Consider the following 19,837-nt stretch of genomic DNA (forward strand, 5'->3'; position numbering starts at 1 on the left):
TTGTTTATATTATCAAGTTGCCTGCCTAAAGCTGGATTATTCATTCTACCATGATTTTTCAATCTTCACTAAGGAAGACTATTCTAAGGAAGACTAGCAGTACCTAGTACGGAGTATGGAGTACTCCTTATATGTTATTTTTATAAATAAATTCGTCGTAATGCAGTCTCAAACCCATTACTATTACATTCTTAATCAGTAATGCCACCATACTAGACCGATGAGAGCATAGTAGCATACACAAACATGAAGTTACCAAACTCATATTTCTCACTTCTCCAACGACTAATCCTAATCCTAATCCTAATAATCATTCCGAAAGCATTAGCTCAATACCAATTCCTTCACAGTCGATGTGGTAACTCCACTATCACACCCAACTCTACTTACCAATCCAACGTTAACACTATCCTTAAATCTTTCTCATCTATTAACCTCATTACCTATGGCTACTACAACTTTAGTGCTGGAACAGGCCCCAACAAAGTCCAAGCCATAGCGCTTTGCCGGGGTGATGTTCCTCCAGGTGCTTGCCGGCTTTGTGTCCAAAGCTCAGCCTCGGCCCTCCCTCAAGTCTGTCCATTCCAAAAACAGGCTTTTGGGTACTCGGATAATTGCATAATATTTTACTCAAATAATACCATTTTTCACACTCTGAGAGTTCTTCCAAGATGGGCTCTATGGAATACACGCGATGTTTCCAATATACCAGTGTACAATGTTACGCTTAGTAAGCTAATGAGTGGCTTACTAAAAAATGCGTCATCCGGCGACAGTCAGCTTAAATTTGCGACCGGAAAAACTAATCTCACTTCCAATCAAACCTTGTATGGGATGATTCAGTGTACTCCAGATATATCTAAGAGTCAATGTGTTGAGTGTGTACATAATATTTCTGGGTTAATACCAAAATATTTTATTACCTCTAACTTTACTGCTGCTGGAGCCAGGGTAATTACCCCTAGCTGTAATTATAGGTATGAGATCTACTCTTTTACTGGCAATGTGTCTGATGTTACTACACCGCCTCCACCTCCACCGCAACTGTCAGCACCAACGGGATCAGAAAGAAGTAATGCTTCTGTAAAAGGTAACAATTCTTTCCCTTCATTTATTTTTTCGGGTTCAAAGGGATCATGTTGCATAAATCTGACCTCCCTTTCCTTCTTTCATTTTCTGGTTCTTAGCTGGAAAGAGCAAAACGACTCGTACCATAGCGGCCATTGCTATCCCCATTGCGATTGTTGGAGCAATATTTTTAACTGCCGTCACCTGTCTCTTATTCAAGAGGAAAAGGAAGCATTCCATGTCAAAGTTTAATAGTAAGCAAAAAAGCCACTCTCCTTTACAGACTAATATTTACGAGGTCTTAAAAAAATGAGGGAATTCAAAGTGATTTTTATAATGAATCATCCTGGAATGGGTTAAGGTTAGTGTATGTTCGACCCCCTTCCCTGGCTTTTAGATACTAATGTGTTTCTATGTACGTAGAGGAAGATATAGAAACTCTTCAGTCATTACAATACACTTTGGCTGCCTTAAAGGCGGCAACAGATGATTTCTCGGAAAACAACAAGCTAGGGGAAGGCGGATTTGGCATCGTCTATAAGGTAATTTGTGATCTTAAATGCTTAAACTTACTGATACTGTCGAATGCGAGTTAAAAACTTTATTTTTCATTAGGGTAAGCTGCCTGATGGGCAAGCAGTAGCCGTGAAGAGACTGTCAAAGAATGCAACACAGGGTGATGTACAGTTCAAGAATGAAATTCTGATATTAGCCAAACTTCAACATCGGAACTTGGTGAGGTTGCTAGGGTTTTGCTTGGAAGACGAAGAAATGCTCCTTGTTTATGAATATGTTGTCAACACAAGCCTCGATCACTTTGTGTTTGGTTAGTAATTATCTATACAACACTTTGTTGACACCGTTTTTGTTTGAGTACCTGAACCTCAATGCATCACAGATCCAGTACAGCGTGCTTCTATGCAATGGGAAACACGTTATAATATCATTACTGGCATTTCAAGAGGGCTTCTTTATCTTCATGAAGATTCACGACTGCGAATAATTCATCGCGATCTAAAAGCTGGGAATGTGCTATTAGATGTTGATTACAATCCCAAGATAGCAGATTTTGGGATGGCAAGGCTTTTTAACATTGACCAGACTGAAGCATTGGCAAGCAAAATTGTTGGTACTTAGTGAGTACTCCTATCATTTAGCTTTATTCTCGAGTATGTCATTCTTTTTTATATATCTAAATATGTGTTCGCGAATTGTTTGCAGTGGATACATGCCGCCTGAATATGTGCTTCACGGTCATGTCTCAGTGAAGTCCGATGTCTTCAGCTTTGGTGTACTTGTGCTGGAGATTGTTAGCGGCCAGAAAATCAGCTGTTTCCAAATTGGCGAAAACCCAGAAAATCTACTGACTTTTGTAAGTTTGATACAATTACGGTTTCTAAGAGCATTATTTATGTTACTCGGAGTTGGGTAGAGTTACTAGAGGTCATCTCTTACGTTACTGCATGTTTTTCGTTTTTTTTGTCAAGCCGGATTCGTTTTTGGGTTATTCCAATAGAAGTGCCTTATTTGCAAGGGTATTACCTTTTGCAAGCCCAATCCTCAAGTGTTGTATCGTCAAATTCCAACATCTTTAAATATCTGACATTTAATTTCTGACATGGTAGGCATGGAAGAATTGGATAGATGGAAAGGCCTGGAATTTGGTAGATCCGACACTTAGAGGGGCATCAAGCACAGAAATACTGAGATGCATCCACATCGGCTTGCTGTGTGTGCAGCATAACTCAGCTGACAGGCCGACAATGTCATCAGTCGGTTTGATGTTGAGTAGTGAGTCGGTGTCTCTTCAAGTGCCTTCACAGCCTGCATTTTTCACCAGGAGCAACACACCAGTTAATGCACCTTCACACGAGAACACCTCGGATCAGTCTACTAATAGGTCACCAGTTACATACTCGATAAACGAGGTTACTATGACACAGGTGCACTCTCGATAATCATGCGAATGGAGGGAGTACGAGTACTTTGTTCAGTTGTTCTAGATGAGGAGACGTTTCGCTTGTAAATTCTCCGGTTTTGAAAACTAATCAAAGCCGGTCAACCGAAAAACAAATTCGGACTCTTTATTCGTCGGTGATTCTATTTGTACCGAGGTACAGGATTTGTAATTGTCAAATCCGAAATGTTCACTACGTCGGCTCAAAAGAGCCCTTGTAAGTTGTAACCATATATACTTCCTCCATCAACTCCACTCTACCTATTTTACTTTGTACACTATTTACAATTGTGTATTTAATTTTGATTTTCTCTTGATACGTGGAAATATATTCATGTGGGGTCTTGTTTGATTCGTCTTTACAAGTACATTAAAAATATCTAACTTTTATAATTTTTGCAAATACGTAGCTAACTATATTTAACGCGTAAAATACGCGTTGCCAAATGTAAAAAAGGAAAGTGGTAGAGTGGAGTTGAATGAAGGTAGTAGGACTTACCAAAAGCTAGCACTATTACTTTTATTTTCAAAAGAGCCATGAATAATGCTAAATACATGTTGCATTTAGCTTGTTAACTGTTTTTATGCAAATTCTCGGTTTAAGACGAGCACTATCGGTCTTAAGCTTAAGGGTGCGCATATATTCACGGGGTGAATAAACTGGGACACTGGATTTGTTGTAGCTTAACTAAAATACCCTGCTTTATTTTTCATGGAAAAAAGGCTATGGAATTTACGAGTCAAGATCCTCTCCATTTCCTAAAAAGAAATGAAGAGGCCATTTTCTATCAACAGAACGAACTGCATCTTGTTAATATCGAACGGTTCACAATTTATGCAAGAAAATAAAGGCTTAATAGGATGTAGAGGGGAAAATATTATTAAACGGGTTTGTGAGAGGAAATGGAGAGAAAGAAATGGAATTTACCTTCAATTTCAGATAGTTATGATAACGTGTAACATCATTTCATCAATTCATCAATTCATCAATTCATCGTGTAGCTATGTAGGGCTAGGTGGGCCACCTATTCACATCCTTTATCCTCAACACTTTTTCAGTGAGCATTTTTTATTTTATTTTCTCATTTCCCTCCCTACTACCTATCGCTTATTGCAACAAGTCTTTATTGTGACCGTTAAATATCATCCACTTATGACTTGTGTATATAAAAATATATATAAAAAAAATAATATATTTGTCTTATATATAGAAATGGTATGATATTTAACTATCTTAAGCTCAAGACTAATAATACCGTCTTAAATAAAAATGTGTAAAAATGCTTGTTCTTATATAAAATGGATGTAAATGACCCATTATTTGGTTTAATAATTAACTCAGTTTCTTTTCTAAAAAAAAATGAACTTATTTTGTGATGAAATAGCATAGTAGTTGAATTGTTACTATTAATATCACGTCATATGTGTTTTGGGATTTTGCTAATACTCTTTGTATTTAATTTTCATAAATTATTATTTGTGATGTCTCACAATCAATTAAAATAATGTAGAAATAGATAGGAGGTGGTCAGCTCACAACCCAAATAGCACCAAAACGGACACGGACACGACACGGCATTCCATAAAATTTAGGACACGGGACACGTTATTTAAATTTAATAAAATATATATTTTATAAATATAAATGTTCGATTTTATTTTTATAAAAGTATTTGATATTAAATTTAATAAAATATATATTTTATAAATATAAATGTTCGATTTTATTTTTATAAAAGTATTTGATATTAAATTTAATAAAATATATATTTTATAAATATAAATGTTCGATTTTATTTTTATAAAAGTATTTGATATTAAATTTAAATAAGTGAAGGTAAAATTTGTCCTAGATTATAACTCATTTTCACTTACCATCCAAACGAATCTTCTAGTCAATCTCCTTCGACAGCTCAATTCACGCTTAAAGAACAATATTCACACCAAATGATGTTCAAATGTCATGGGCATGCGTCGGACACGGCCAAAATACCATAGACACGCGTCGGACACGTGCCCGAATAAATGTAGAAAGTTAGACACGGCTTTATAGGTGTCCGACACGTTTCAACGTGTGTCCGAGGAGTATCGGTGTCCGACACGGTATTGAACGCGGGACAGTTGATTCGGAGTAAAAATGATGCAACCGGCAAGAATAATTGTTTAATTTTGTAAGTTTCGAATCGAGTAAAAATGATGCAAGCGAGCCGGGTCAAAATATGGCAAAATGAAATAAAAAACAGCAAATAAAGTAAAAGGAAAAGCCATGGTCAAAGTTTGCCCAAACTTCATCTTCAATCCTTAGCCAGACCCAATATTAACTTCACCTTCCTTATCCAATTCCAAATCACACTACCCAATCCACCATGGAAAAGCCAATTTTATCAACCTTTACATTCACTTCAACATTATTAGTCACCAATTCACCATTAAAATTACCACAAATGTGACAAATCACCACTAATCTCCACCAGAAAATCAAATCCACGAATTTGAAATTACCAACCATGCCCAGATCCTGCAACCAGCCATAAACTACCGTGGAACACCATAAAAGCAGCCATATTCGACCACCACCACGCGCTGGATTGAATGCATTTGAAAATAAATAGGAGGATCAATCCATAACTGGGTTGATTGTCATTCCCCGTGATAAATTGCACTAGCTTGTCTATATGTATGCGAGGAAGAGAAAGAAATTGGGTAATTAGAAGTTGAAGTGTTGTGACTTTGGAGAGCAAAAAGCAGCAGAGCCTTTTTTTTCCATTAATGCAGGGGTATTTTAGTCAAGTTATAACAAATCCGGTGTCCCAGTCTATTCACCCCGTGAATCAAATACTCCCTCTTATTCTCTAACATCTTCCACATTTCCTAAAACGACAAATTCACTAAGATCTTCCACTTTCCTTATTTGTCTATCTTTTGTGGTTACAATATCTTATGACCCCACATTCTCTCTCTTACTTTTATTTACATCCACATATCATACTCCCACTAAATTCTACCCAAAACCAATTGTGGAAGAACATAGAGAATAGGAGGGAGTACATACCAAGTAACAAATTGCATAGAAAATGTCAAATGTTTTGTCTTTATTATTACCATGTGTTAGTATTTTTTGTTTTTTTAGACCACTTGTTAAATACAATCATGTAGTGTAGATACGTAGAAAACAGTGTACTTTAGTGGTGGGTGCATGTATGTAACAGCAATCATTTTAGCACATTTTTATAAAATGAGCAAATTGTTTATATCAAGTTGCCCAAGAGGATTACTCTAGCATGGTTTTTTAATCTATAATGTCCTCTTTATTGTTCTATTAGTAAACCCATTATTTTGGTGCACACCAACTTCAACTATATGGTCAATGATCCTACATTACTTAATCAGTTAATCAGTAACGCAACCATACTACACCGATCAGAGCATACACATACATGAGGTTACCAAAGTCATGTTTCTTACTTCTCCGACGACTAATCCTAATCCTAATCATTCCGAAAGCATTAGCTCAATACCAATTCCTTCACAGTCGATGTGGTAACACCACCGTCACACCCAACTCTACTTACCAATCCAACGTTAACACTGTCCTTAAATCTTTCTCATCTATTAACCTCATTACCTATGGCTACTACAACTTTAGCGCTGGAACAGACCCCAACAAAGTCCAAGCCATGGCTCTTTGCCGGGGTGATGTTCCCCCAGGTGCTTGCCGGCTTTGTGTCCAGAGCTCAGCCTCGGCGCTCCCTCAAGTCTGTCCAAACCAAAAACAAGCTTTTGGGTACTCGGATAATTGCATAATATTTTACTCAAATAATACCATTTTTCACACTCTGACTGTTGTTCCGAGATGGGGTCTATATAATAAACGTGATGTTTCTAATATACCAGTATACAATGTTACGCTTAGTAAGCTAATGAATCGCTTACTAAAAAACGCGTCATCAGGCGACAGTCAGCTTAAATTTGCGACCGGAAACACTAATCTCACTTCCAATCAAACCTTGTATGGAATGATTCAGTGTACTCCAGATATATCTAAGAGTCAATGTGTTGAGTGTGTGCATAATATTTCTGGGCTAATCAATACTATATATTAATTCCAGAAACCAAGGGACTTCTTTGTAATTAAAGAAATTTATACAAATTAAATATACCATATAGTTTTAAATCGATAGCACCGTGTGATGGACCTGATAAAGGGACCTCAATGTAAATATTATATAGTTTTGGTTAAAAGTATAATATAAAGATGCCTTGATGAAGAATATTTATGGAAACTACATTAAATTAAAATAATTAAATTTAGAAAACACAATAATATAGTGATTTTCCTTAAAATTAACATGCCCCACTTATGGAATTAATTAGTACCATCATAGATTTATAAATTAAGCTAAATGTAGTAAAAGTAATAGTAGCAGCAACGAGATTAATAAAATTAACGGTATTAATGTGGGAGTAGTGACAGTTATAATAATGACAGTGGGAGTAGTGAATGTAACAACACAACGAATGTAGTGAAAGTAAAACTTGATGATGAGAAAAAGTATGAACAATTAAATAACCAATCGATTCAAGGAAATATTTTATTTATTTAAATATAGGCCGGATAAAATTAACGAGAATAATGAATTTAACAAAAAAAAAATAGAGAACTTAGTAAAAGAAACAATAGTAACCACGGGAGTAGTGAACGTAATGATATTAACAAAGAATGTCGTGAAAGTAATAATATTAATAGCGGGGTAGTGAACATGTCTCATAATTTGAAAATAAGTTCTACATTTCATCATAATTATAAGATATGTCATAGAAAAATATTATACTAATAGACTAATAGTAAACGTGTGAGTTAGACAACCCCAACATAGTTTATTTCATTGAAAATAAAATTTAACGGTAAATAGAGGTAGCCCGGGCGAAGCCGGGCACCAAACCTAGTACCAAAATATTTTGTTACCTCTAATTTTACTGCTGCTGGAGCCAGGGTAATTACCCCTAGCTGTAATTATAGGTATGAGGTCTACTCTTTTAATGGTAATGTGTCTGATGTTGATACACCGCTTGCACCTCCACCGCAGCTGTCAGCAGCACCGGGATCAGATAAAAGTAATGCTTCTGCACAAGGTAACAAATAGATAAAAGTAATCTATTTAATAATGTAGGAGTAGAAATGTTATAACAGATACTGACAAGGAAATTTTTCTTTTATTTTTCTGTTTTTGGTTTTTTGGTCCTTAGCCAGAAAGAGCAGGAAGTCTCGTACGATAGCGGCCATTGTTATCCCCATTGCAATTGTTGGAGCAATACTTTTAGCTGCTGGCATCTGTCTCTTATATAAGAAGAAAATGGCGCATTCCTTGTCAAAGTTTAATAGTAAGCAAAAAAACCGCATATTTCTAATATTTACAACTGATTTGGTATGAGGTCATAAAAATGAGGGAATTCTAGATTGATTATCCATGCAAATTTCATTACGAATCATTTCGAAACATGAGCATTGAGAAAATCTTGTCATTGTTGACTAGTTACTACTTGTAAACATTTTTATCCTGAATTCCCAAGGAAATGCTCATCTATTATATTATTCATGACATCTTTGCCTTGTTTTACCATTACCATGGACATCCATTTGTGGCATTTTAACCGATCCACACAAACTACCGTCATTCTTCAATTTATAACCTCATCTTACATGTAATAAATCGGATACTACTAATCACTTATTCCTCTTGCTGAATTACGTACGTATGTAGAGGAAGATATAGAAACTCTCCAGTCATTGCAATACACTCTGGCCGCCTTGAAGGCGGCAACAGAGGATTTCTCCGAAGACAACAAGCTAGGGGAAGGCGGATTTGGCAACGTCTATAAGGTAATTTGTGATCTTAAATGCTTAAATTTACATAACACAATTGACTGAGGGTTAAAAAAAAAAGCTTACTTTTCATTAGGGTAAGTTGCCTGATGGGCAAGCAGTAGCCGTGAAGAGACTGTCCAAGAATGCTGCACAGGGTGATGTACAGTTCAAGAATGAAATTCTGATATTAGCCAAGCTTCAACATCGAAACTTGGTTAGGTTGCTAGGTTTTTGCTTGGAAGACGAAGAAATGCTCCTTGTTTATGAATTTGTTATCAACACAAGCCTCGATCTCTTTGTATTCGGTTAGTAACTCCGTCTACCAAAATGCTTTTGCGCTATGACAATCTCACTAGAATTACGAGGACCTTCCACCGTTCTATGCAATAAATTGTTGACATGCTGGAGTATCTGAACCCGAATGCCTCACAGATCCAGTACAGCGTGCTTCTATGCAATGGGAAACACGTTACAATATCATCAATGGCATTTCAAGAGGGCTTCTTTACCTTCATGAAGATTCGGGACTGCGAATAATTCATTGTGATCTCAAAGCTGGGAATGTGCTCTTAGATGTAGATCACAATCCAAAGATAGCAGATTTCGGGATGGCAAGGCTTTTTAACATTGACCAGAGTCAAGCAGTGGCAAGCAAAATTGTTGGTACCTAGTGAGTACTCCTATCATTGAAACTATGTTCTTCAGTATGTCACTCTTTTCGATATTTCTAAGTGACCGCGAACTGTTTGCAGTGGATACATGCCGCCTGAGTATGTCCTTCATGGTCATGTCTCAGTGAAGTCCGATTTCTTCAGCTTTGGTGTGCTTGTGCTGGAGATTGTTAGCGGCCAGAGAATCAGCTGTTTCCAGATTGGAGTAAACCCAGAAAACTTGCTGAGTTTTGTAAGTTTGATACAATTACAGTCTCTACAGATCATTATTTATGTTACACTCACTTGGGTGCAATTGCTATAGATTATCTCTTATGTTACTGCATGTTTGCCTTTTTTTCTACTTTTGTCATGTCGGATTCCTTTTTGGGTTCTTCCAATAGAAGTGTCTCATTTGTAAGAATATCACTGTCTGCAACCCAATCTTTGAGTGTAGTATTGGACACACAGATGCAGCTTCATATGAAAGGGGCGAATTCCAACTTCTTTAGATATCTGACACTTAATTTCTGACATGGTAGGCATGGAAGAATTGGATACAAGGGAAGGCCTGGAATCTGGTAGATCCAACACTTAAAGGGGCATCTAGCACAGAAATACTCAGATGCATCCACATTGGTTTGCTGTGCGTGCAGCATAATTTAGCTGACAGGCCGACAATGTCATCAGTCGGTTTGATGTTGAGTAGTGAGTCAGTCTCTCTTCAAATTCCTTCACAGCCTGCGTTTTTCACCAAGAGCAGCACACCATCTAATGCACCTCCACAAGGGACTACCTCAGATTAGTCTACTAATAGGTCATCAGTTACATACTGTACCCTCAATAAGCATGCTCAAAGTCGTAAATATAGTAAATCCAATCAAACGAAGGGAGTACTTATCCAACTCCTGCTTATTTTTTTTTCCCTATTTTGTCCCAGGGATTCTGTGTTCCAACATACAGTTCATGCTCTCAATTCTAAACAAGATTCCTGCAGGGATATCTGTATAAATTGACACAAAAACGATTAGTTTCCTGAAATTGTCAGAAGACGAAACAGAAAAAACGAAATAGATAGAACTAATATGAAAGCGCAAAAATTACTGAAGTTGATAAACAAACTTTGCTTACAATGGAATATATGACTGCAATTTTTAACCAAGTGAAACAATAGGTTTCTTATATTCATGTTATTATACCATTTCCTCCTAAAGCGCAAAAATTACTGTAGTAACGAGAAAAACTTTTCCTCCTAAATCTATCATCAAGCCACTCAGTAATATTACCCTAATGTCTCAAGGACAGCCGCAAATGACGGTATACAGGAAATTGATCAAATGTACTCAACCTTACTTCTGCATTAACAACACTATAGTTCTGGGTTCACCCAATCAAAAGACCAGCAAATGCTGGGATTTAAACTAATGTTACAGCGAAATTATGCAGTGCTTGCCACGAAACATATGGTCAACAGCAAAGATGTTGAATCACAGAAACTGCAAGCGATATTTATCAATAAAATACATAAACTATAGATCATTGACTTAGTAATTTAACATTTAATATCTACTTTAGAATAATTGGCATTTGAGTCATTTCCTGGAAATGCATAACATTCATCTTCCCATGGTTTCTGCAGATTTCCAATTTTGTAGACGTACCATAACCTATTTACTCGTCTTTATTTCAATCTCATTACTCGAATCTACGAGTGCCAACGATCAAGTCACCTATTTACAGAACTTTTGTTCAGATGATGGGAATAATAATCAAGGAAGTGAATTCCAAAACAATCTAGACCTGCTATTATCAAATCTCACCACCCAAGCTACCGCCAATAAGTTTTACAATTTGACCACCGGAGAAGGCACCAACAAAGTCTATGGCCTTTTCCGTTGCAATAACGACTATATAGACCAGGTTTGCCAAGACTGTATCCTGATAGCAAAGGGAGAAATTCAAAGAAGATGTCCACTTACCAAAGAAGCTATTGTGTGGTATACAGAATGCATGTTACGGTATGCAAATAGAAACATATTTTCTGTCAATGATGTCTCAGAGTTCTATAATCTAGCAAGCGGTCCTGAAAAGTACAGTCAGTACAATCAAGACTTGATAGACACATTTATCAGCCTTTCCCACCAGGCTACCAGTGGGAAGTCATCAACATTATCGGCAACAACAGTAGTATATGTGTCACAGGAAATATCAGTGGCTTGTTATGTCGATTGCACTCCAGATCTAAGCGCTTCAAATTGTGATAAATGTTTACAGACGGGCATTGGAAGGTTTCAGACAAATGGTACCCAAGCAGGAGTGCTGCTGCAACCAAGTTGCAGATTGATGTATAGTTTCACTGATAGTGGACTACACCCAACAGGTATTCAACAATTAAGGGAAGCTAACCCTTGAATAAGACACTATTTATCTATCCCCATTAGAATTTTTTTTCCCTATGTTAAAGTATAGAGATTTGGAGGAAATAAGGTAGACAAAAATGGATAAGAATTGTGAAAAAACACAATCCTTGTCCATTGCTTGGACGGAGGGATTTGGAGGGAAAGGGGGGTGGGATAATTTCCCTTGTTTAGATAGCTAAATGGGTTGGAGGCAGAAGGAGGGAGAGGGAAATGGAGGTCTCTACTTTCCATTCTACAAGTAGAATTCAAATCCATCCACCATAGAACATTTGGAGAAAAAACACAGAAGTCCACCCCCTCCCCTTCCATCTCTTCTACAGTTGTGTCCAAACAAGCCCTTACCTTTGTTTGGACTGAAGGATTTGGAGGGGGGAAATAGGGACGGAAAACGAGGGCTGCTTGTTTGGCTAGAAAACTGGAAGTTGAGGAATTTTAAGGGGAGGGAAAATTGATCCCTCTATTTCCCTCCGACAAGAAATTAAAATCGCTCAAAATAGATGGAAACATTAGGAAGGGAAAACTGATTGCTTCATTCTCCCTTCCCTTCTTTTCCCTCGTCTTTGTGTGTTCAAACACACCCTTAGTGTCTCTTAGGGAAAAAATGCATTCAAATTTGCCATATTAACGATCAAAAACTAACATCCTGTTTTTCTGATTGTAGCTGCAAACAAAGGTGTATACATTGCCTTGGGCATTGTTTCACTAGCTGCAGCAGCATCTTTGCTCTTGAATATTGTAATCTTTCTGAAAAGAAGAAAGATCACTGCAAAGCCGACAGGTAATTAGCATTACCATATGGCACAATAATATAAGGATAATACAGTGAAATATGGACAAAAAAATCTTGCTTGCATATGAAAACGAATAAAGATAGTAGAAAGCTCAAAGTACAGATTTCAAGTGAATCTTTGAAATGCCTCAAATTCTATAGTGACTGGCTGAATTTTCAGGGCTAGAAGAGATTGAGACCATGGAAAATTTGCATTTTGAGTTCAATGCCATCAGTTTAGCCACAGATAACTTCTCTGCAACCAATAAGATCGGTCAAGGCGGATTTGGCATTGTTTACGTGGTATGATCTATTATGCCAATGAGGAGAGAGTCATTATATTATGCTAATAGAAGGAGATTAATGTGCCAGTAATTATTTCAGGGAACCCTTGCAGATGGGCAAGCAATTGCAGTTAAGAGGCTTTCAAATACTTCAGGGCAAGGAATCAGGGAGTTTAAAACAGAAGCATGTTTAGCTGCCAAACTTCAGCACAAAAATCTCGTCAAGCTTTTCGGATTTTGCTCGGAAAAGGATGAGATGTTACTTATCTATGAGTTTGTGCCCAACAAAAGCCTTGATCAACATCTATTTGGTAAGGATTTACGCTACATATATACTTACAGTTCAAAACGCGATTACTACACCAGTTTTTGCATGAAAGTATGTGGCTCAATTTCTAATGCAAAGATGTGTTATAAACAACAGATCCGAAAATAAGTGCATTATTGAAATGGGCTACTCGTTACAAGATCATAGTTGGTATCGCACGAGGGCTCTTATACCTACATGAAGATTCACACCCTAAGATTATTCACCGTGATCTAAAACCTAGCAACATTTTGCTAGATGGAGATATGAGCTCAAAGATAGCAGATTTTGGCATGGCGAAGCTTTTTGGTGGTGATCAAACTCAAGGGGATACCAGTAGAGTGGCAGGGACATTGTAAGATCTCAAAATTCATTTCATTTCACAAGTCTAATCGCAAAGTTACCCCTAGTAGCTAACCCCATATATAAGTATATAACATCATCAATGTTTATTAAGAGTAAAAAATAGACACTGACGAGACACAATATAACTGTACACAGTGGATATATGGCTCCAGAATATGTAACAACAGGACACTTCTCAGTCAAGTCTGACATTTTTAGTTACGGCGTCATACTTCTGGAGATTGTGAGTGGCTTAAGAAATAACTCCTCAGATCCAGATGCTCAGGATGAAAACCTTCTCAACTATGTAAGTATAGTCACTACTACACCCTCCCTTTGCTAAAAGTAATGAACTCAAATCTTATGCTGTGCTTAATATATAGACTTGGAGACTATGGGTCGAAGGGAATCATATGAAGTTGCTAGATTCAGCACTAGGAAATGAGTTTTCAAAAGACGAAGTTGAAAGATGCATACATGTTGGCTTACTGTGCATTCAAGAAGATCCATCAAAAAGACCAAATATTGCATCAGTCTTGTACATGCTTCATACTGAACCTATCTTGCTGCCATTACCTGAACTACCTCCGCCTTTCCCTTATAGAGCAGGAAAGCCACCAGTTTCACGTGGAAGTCATAATGCTTATGGATACGATTTGATCACTGAATTATCTCCAAGGTGAAGCAGGTCGATTGAAAGTGTGAAAGCGAGTCTCCTGTAAATAGTAACACCAAATGGATCAGCAATTATATTTGGTATTCTCCATTAGCCAAAAAAATAATGCATCTTGACGAAAATATGGTGGCATTTTTAGAAATGTTGGCTTTGTACTTTCAAATTTGTTTGCTGAATGCAAGCCACCTTCACAGAAGCAGTAAACAATATGCTTCTTTTGCATTCTACTTTAAAGTAGAGGAATTACATGAAGATCATACTTATAATGCAACGGTAATACTACCTCAAAGGTTCCCGCAAATTATAGGACAGGGGGATTGGTCAAATGAGTTCAACCTTACTTCTGCCTTAACAACTAGGAAGGGTGATTTCAGATGGAAAACAAACACAAAATTTGCACCGACAATCGCATCGAATGACAACCACATCAAACAAAAAAAAGTGCAACCAATTTACCGAGATTTTTTATTTGTTCCATTTTAATCTAGAACAACTTCTGTTATTTTTTTCCTGTTTTGTTACACATGTCAGCTATCTGATCCCGAGCTTGTCCAATCAAAAAACCACTATGCAATGTAAACTAATGTTACAACGAGATTGAGTACCTTGCCATGAAACTTATAGTCAACAGGAAAGATGCTGAATCACAGAACCTGCAAGCGACGTTTATCAATTAAATAAATAAATATTCCTCACAAAAACTAATTTACATTAAAGCACAGTCATTGACTTGGTAATTTGAAATTCCTTTACAACCATTGACATTCAACTGATTTAAGTAATTTCCCAGAAATTCATTACATCTCACCTGCCATGGTTTCTGCAAACTGAAAACTTTGGTCACATCCTGACATGCATGATGCATCAACCGACCTATGTATTCTTGTTCCTTTCAATCTTCTTAATCAAATCTACAATTGCTGAGGATCAAGTCTCCTATCTAGAGAGCTTTTGCTCCCAGGACGGGCACTACAAGCAAGGAAGCGAATTCCAAAACAATCTCGACTTCCTATTATCAAATCTTTCCTCCAAAGCTACCACAAATAAGTTCTACAATTTCACCAAAGGAGAAGGCGCCAACAAAGTTTACGGGCTTTTCCTTTGCAATAACTTCTACATAGACGAGGTTTGCCAAGACTGTATCCTAATTGCAAAGGGAGAGATTCAACGAAGATGCCCATTTACAGAAGAAGCTATCGTGTGGTATACAGAATGCATGTTACGGTATGCAAATCGCAACATCTTCTCTGTCAATGATATCTCAGTGTTCTATAATGCCGCGGGTGGTCCAGTCAAGTACAGTCAGTACAACCAAGACATGATAGACACGTTTATCAGCGTTTCCCACCAGGCTACCAGTGGGAACTCCTCAACGCTATCGGCAGCAACAGTAATATATGTCACAAATGATATATCCATGGCTTGTTATGTAGACTGCACTCCAGATCTAATCCCTTCCAATTGCGACAAATGCTTACAGACGGGAATTGGAAGGGTTAAGACAAATGGCACCCAATCAGGAGTGCTTCTGCAACCAAGTTGCAGACTGATGTATAGTTTCAATGATGCTGGACTTTATTCAACAGGTATTTAACAATTAAAGGAAGCTAACCCTTGAAGAAGACACTACTTATCTGTCTTCAATTCACATTTGTTTACCTTATGTTAAAATATAGGGATTTTAAGGGAAGGGTGGGGGACAAAACCCATTTCCCTTATACAAACCAAGTTAAAATCCTACTAACATAGAAAACATTTGAAAAGAAAGAATCTTTGCACGACTGGCCTTTTTCTCCCCTTTTCTCCTACAGATGTATCCAAACGTGCCCTAACCAATTGTCCGGATATGGAAGGAATGGAGTTTTGGAGGAAAAGAGAAGGGAAGGGGAGGAAGGGATACAAAATCCCAAGTTTGTTTAGCATATGAAGGGTAAGAGGAAATGGATGGATCCAATTTTGCCTTCTCCAAGCCTAATCAAAATCCGCCAACAAAAGTAAACTTACCCCCTCCCTTCCCTCTCCCCTTCCCCTCCCTTCACTCCCCTCCAATTTTTCTATCCATACACCCTATTTGTGGAGCGAAAGAGACGGAAAGGGCAGGGGAAGAAGGGGGAATGCTGTAAGATAAATTTCTTCCAAATCATTCCAATGTTCGATGGATTTTTGGAGTTAAGAGTTTCATTCCCCCAACCCTATTTGGAAAATTTGTATCCCTTTCTTTCTTACAAGCCGTTAGTGTCTCTTTTGGGTTAGGGAAAAAACAGATATAAATTTTCCATATGCTCACCTGTTCAAAGCCAACATTCCATATTTCTAATTGTAGCTGCAGGCAAAGGTTTATACGTTGCCTTGGGCATTGTTTCACTAACTGCAGCAGCATCTTTTCTCATGAATATTATCTGTCTGAAAAGAAGTAAGACCGCTGGAAAGCTGACAGGTAACTTTGCTTCTCCAAATTTTATAATTTGAATTCTTGGGATCATAATACAAGGATAACAAACTTAAGGAGTGGACAAACTATTGCTTACATAATGAGAAGGCATAAAGAGAGTAGGAAGTCAAACTGCATATTTGAAGCAAATTTGTGAATTTAGGCTTAAATTCAACAGTGACTGGATGATTTTTTAGGGATTGAAGAGATTGAGACCAAGGAAAACTTGCATTTTGAGCTCGATGAGATCCGATCAGCAACAGATAACTTCTCTGCAACCAACAAGATTGGTCAAGGTGGATTTGGCATTGTGTACATGGTATGTATATCAAGGCATTAAGGCGACGAAGGATTAAGGCTGTATATATGTTAATAGGCGGTGATTAACCTAGCATTACAGGGAACACTTGCAGATGGGCAAGCAGTTGCAGTTAAGAGGCTTTCAAATACTTCAGGGCAAGGAATCAGAGAGTTTAAGACAGAGGCATGTTTAGCCGCCAAACTTCAGCACAAAAATCTCGTCAAGCTTTTTGGGTTTTGCTTGGAAAGAGATGAGATGCTACTTGTCTATGAGTTTGTGCCCAACAAAAGCCTTGATCGACATCTATTTGGTAACGATTTACTCTGAATATATACTTATAGTTCAAAAGAGGATGGGTACATCATTTTTTGCACAAAGTTATATCGCAAAATGCTAATAGGAAGATGTACTACAAATTACAGACCCAAAAAGAAGTGCATATTTGAAGTGGGGGACTCGTTACAAGATCATAGTGGGAATCGCTAGAGGGCTTTTGTACCTACATGAAGATTCATGCCCTAAGATAATTCACCGTGATCTAAAACCAAGCAACATTTTGCTAGATGGAGATATGAGTCCAAAGATAGCAGATTTTGGAATGGCGAAGCTATTTGGTGGTGATCAAACTCAAGGGGATACCAGTAGAGTGGCAGGGACATTGTAAGATCTCGAAATTCAATTCATTTCACAAATCTAATTGCAAAGTTACCCCTAGAAGCTAACCCCATTATATAACATCATCAATGTTCATAAGTGTGAAACTGACGAGACAATATAACTGGGACACAGTGGATATATGGCTCCAGAATATGTAACAGCAGGACACTTCTCAGTTAAGTGTGACATTTTTAGTTACGGCGTCATACTTCTGGAGATTGTGAGTGGCTTGAGAAATAACTCCTCAGATCCAAATATTCAGGATGAAAACCTTCAAAACTATGTAAGTATAAGTCGCTACAGTAGCCTACCTTTGCTAACACTAATGCCCTCAAAACTTATGCCCTGCTTAATATATAGGCTTGGAGAGTTTGGGACGGAGGGAATCATATGAAGTTGTTAGATCCAGCACTAGGGAATGAATTTTCAAAAGATGAATTTGAAAGATGCATACATGTCGGCCTACTGTGCATTCAAGAAGATCCATCAAAGAGGCCAAATATTGCATCAGTCTTGCTCATGCTTCATACTGCACCTATCTCTCTGCCACTTCCGGAACTACCTCCGCCTTTACCTTACAAACCAGGAAAACCGACAGGAAAGGCAGTGGTTTCATATGGAAGTTACAGTGTTTATTGAGAGTGTGAAGCAAGTGGATCACCGATAAAATATTTGGCTTCTCCATTAGCCAAATGATAATGCATCTTGATGAATATATGTTGGCATTCTCAGGAGTATCGGGTATTCAGTGTTCAAAGATCCCGGATATTTGGGCTGTATACTAAGTGAAGATTGACAACTAACTTTAATTAAACTGCATATCATTTACGGATAATGTCATCTTTGACATATACTTCTGTTTTGCACTTTTGCTATATGAAATTGGGAAAGAAAACTTCATATCATTTACCATTAATGTCATCTTTGGCCCTACTGATGGATAATGTTATTTACGGTTAATGTCATCTAGATCCTATTTTCTTCCCCATTTTCCACTTTTTCTAAATTGTCAGAGTTTCTCTCTTCTTTTCTTCTTTCATTGTATCACTCTCCCTATCAATCATCAGTAGGTTAAAAAAAATAGAATTTTTATCCGAAAGTATAAGAAATCTTAGGATCTTAAACAATGTTGTTAGGATCGGGATTCTACTTTGGATCGATTGGGGAGGTAGGATCGGATCGGTAGAATCGAATCGTAGAATCGTAAGATCCTACAAACTCACTAAATATAGTTTTTTATTTGGTAAAAACATATAATTGAAGATCAAATCACTTATTTATTAATATTTACCCATAAACATAACTTGCACGAAAGTTCAATTTTATGATATCATGATATAAAAAATTATTATTAATATTTTTACTATGGAATCGGATGGTAGGATTGTAAGATCGTGTTATGATTCTATCTCCCGAGATTTTCAAATGAGTAGGATCCTAAGATTCTACAACCGTGACAGAATCGTAGGATCTCAAATGAGTAGGATCGTAAGATTCTACAACCGTGACAGAATCGTAGGATCGAGGATCGGCCAAACATTTTTAGATCGTAAAATCGTAGAATCGTAGGATCGAATCGGGATTCTGACAACAATGATCTTAAATGTTAAAATCAATTTCATACCATTAAATTTCTACTGTAGATGTAAATAAAACAGTATTCATAGATGAAAACGCACTTGAAAGGTACAGACTACATAGTACTAATTTACAACAACAACAACAACAACAACAAAAAATTACTACAATCGTAGTTTTATGTTTCAATTTCATCCATTTGTTCAAAATTTTCCTCACATATTTTGAACAAAATGTATGGGAACGGAGAAAACTGGGCAGTGTATGTTATTATTCAATAAAAAGGGCAGCCCGGTGCAGAATGGCGTCCCCGCTAGGCGAGGGTCCGGGGAAGGGTCCCACCACAAGGGTGTAATTGGGGTAAGCCTTCCCTTGCCATTTTGGCAAGAGGCTGCTCCAAGGACTTGAACCCACCTCACGGTCACAAAGCAACACCTTAACCGGTGCGCCGCAAATAAAAAAAAAATCAAACATGAAATAGAAAGAGCTCAGAAGTTGCTACAGTCACATCACAATTATGATATTGCA

The 19,837-nt window shown here is 37.4% G+C and overlaps 4 protein-coding genes and 1 long non-coding RNA gene across 5 annotated transcripts in view; 4 read left to right on the forward strand and 1 right to left on the reverse strand.

Moving 5' to 3' along the window:
* On the forward strand, positions 1–3,379 carry LOC141642644 (cysteine-rich receptor-like protein kinase 7). The gene is made up of 7 exons (XM_074451502.1): positions 1–1,090; positions 1,188–1,322; positions 1,492–1,610; positions 1,684–1,894; positions 1,967–2,204; positions 2,290–2,440; positions 2,694–3,379. The coding sequence occupies exons 1-7, from the start codon at positions 247–249 to the stop codon at positions 3,024–3,026; spliced, it is 2,031 nt and encodes a 676-aa protein (XP_074307603.1). The 5' UTR covers positions 1–246; the 3' UTR covers positions 3,027–3,379.
* Positions 2,694–19,837, reverse strand: part of LOC141642647 (uncharacterized) — a 27,187-nt gene continuing 10,043 nt past the window's right edge. The window contains exons 6-10 of the long non-coding RNA XR_012543373.1: positions 14,948–14,995; positions 14,144–14,382; positions 8,976–10,544; positions 7,992–8,149; positions 2,694–2,892 (exon numbers count right to left, since the gene is read on the reverse strand). This is a non-coding gene — a long non-coding RNA (uncharacterized LOC141642647). The remainder of the gene's footprint in view (positions 2,893–7,991; positions 8,150–8,975; positions 10,545–14,143; positions 14,383–14,947; positions 14,996–19,837) is intronic.
* LOC141642646 (cysteine-rich receptor-like protein kinase 8) lies at positions 5,080–10,466 on the forward strand. The gene is made up of 8 exons (XM_074451504.1): positions 5,080–7,110; positions 7,969–8,158; positions 8,273–8,407; positions 8,788–8,906; positions 8,986–9,196; positions 9,324–9,561; positions 9,644–9,794; positions 10,084–10,466. The coding sequence occupies exons 1-8, from the start codon at positions 6,463–6,465 to the stop codon at positions 10,345–10,347; spliced, it is 1,956 nt and encodes a 651-aa protein (XP_074307605.1). The 5' UTR covers positions 5,080–6,462; the 3' UTR covers positions 10,348–10,466.
* LOC141626722 (cysteine-rich repeat secretory protein 1-like) lies at positions 11,040–11,953 on the forward strand. Its single transcript, XM_074440396.1, has one exon. The coding sequence runs from the start codon at positions 11,147–11,149 to the stop codon at positions 11,951–11,953; it is 807 nt and encodes a 268-aa protein (XP_074296497.1). The 5' UTR covers positions 11,040–11,146.
* Positions 15,152–19,831, forward strand: LOC141642645 (cysteine-rich repeat secretory protein 1-like). The gene is made up of 2 exons (XM_074451503.1): positions 15,152–17,092; positions 17,174–19,831. The coding sequence occupies exon 1, from the start codon at positions 15,199–15,201 to the stop codon at positions 15,934–15,936; it is 738 nt and encodes a 245-aa protein (XP_074307604.1). The 5' UTR covers positions 15,152–15,198; the 3' UTR covers positions 15,937–17,092; positions 17,174–19,831.

The sequence above is a fragment of the Silene latifolia genome, chromosome 2 (assembly GCF_048544455.1).
Source record: "Silene latifolia isolate original U9 population chromosome 2, ASM4854445v1, whole genome shotgun sequence".
NCBI classification, from domain to species: Eukaryota; Viridiplantae; Streptophyta; class Magnoliopsida; order Caryophyllales; family Caryophyllaceae; genus Silene; species Silene latifolia.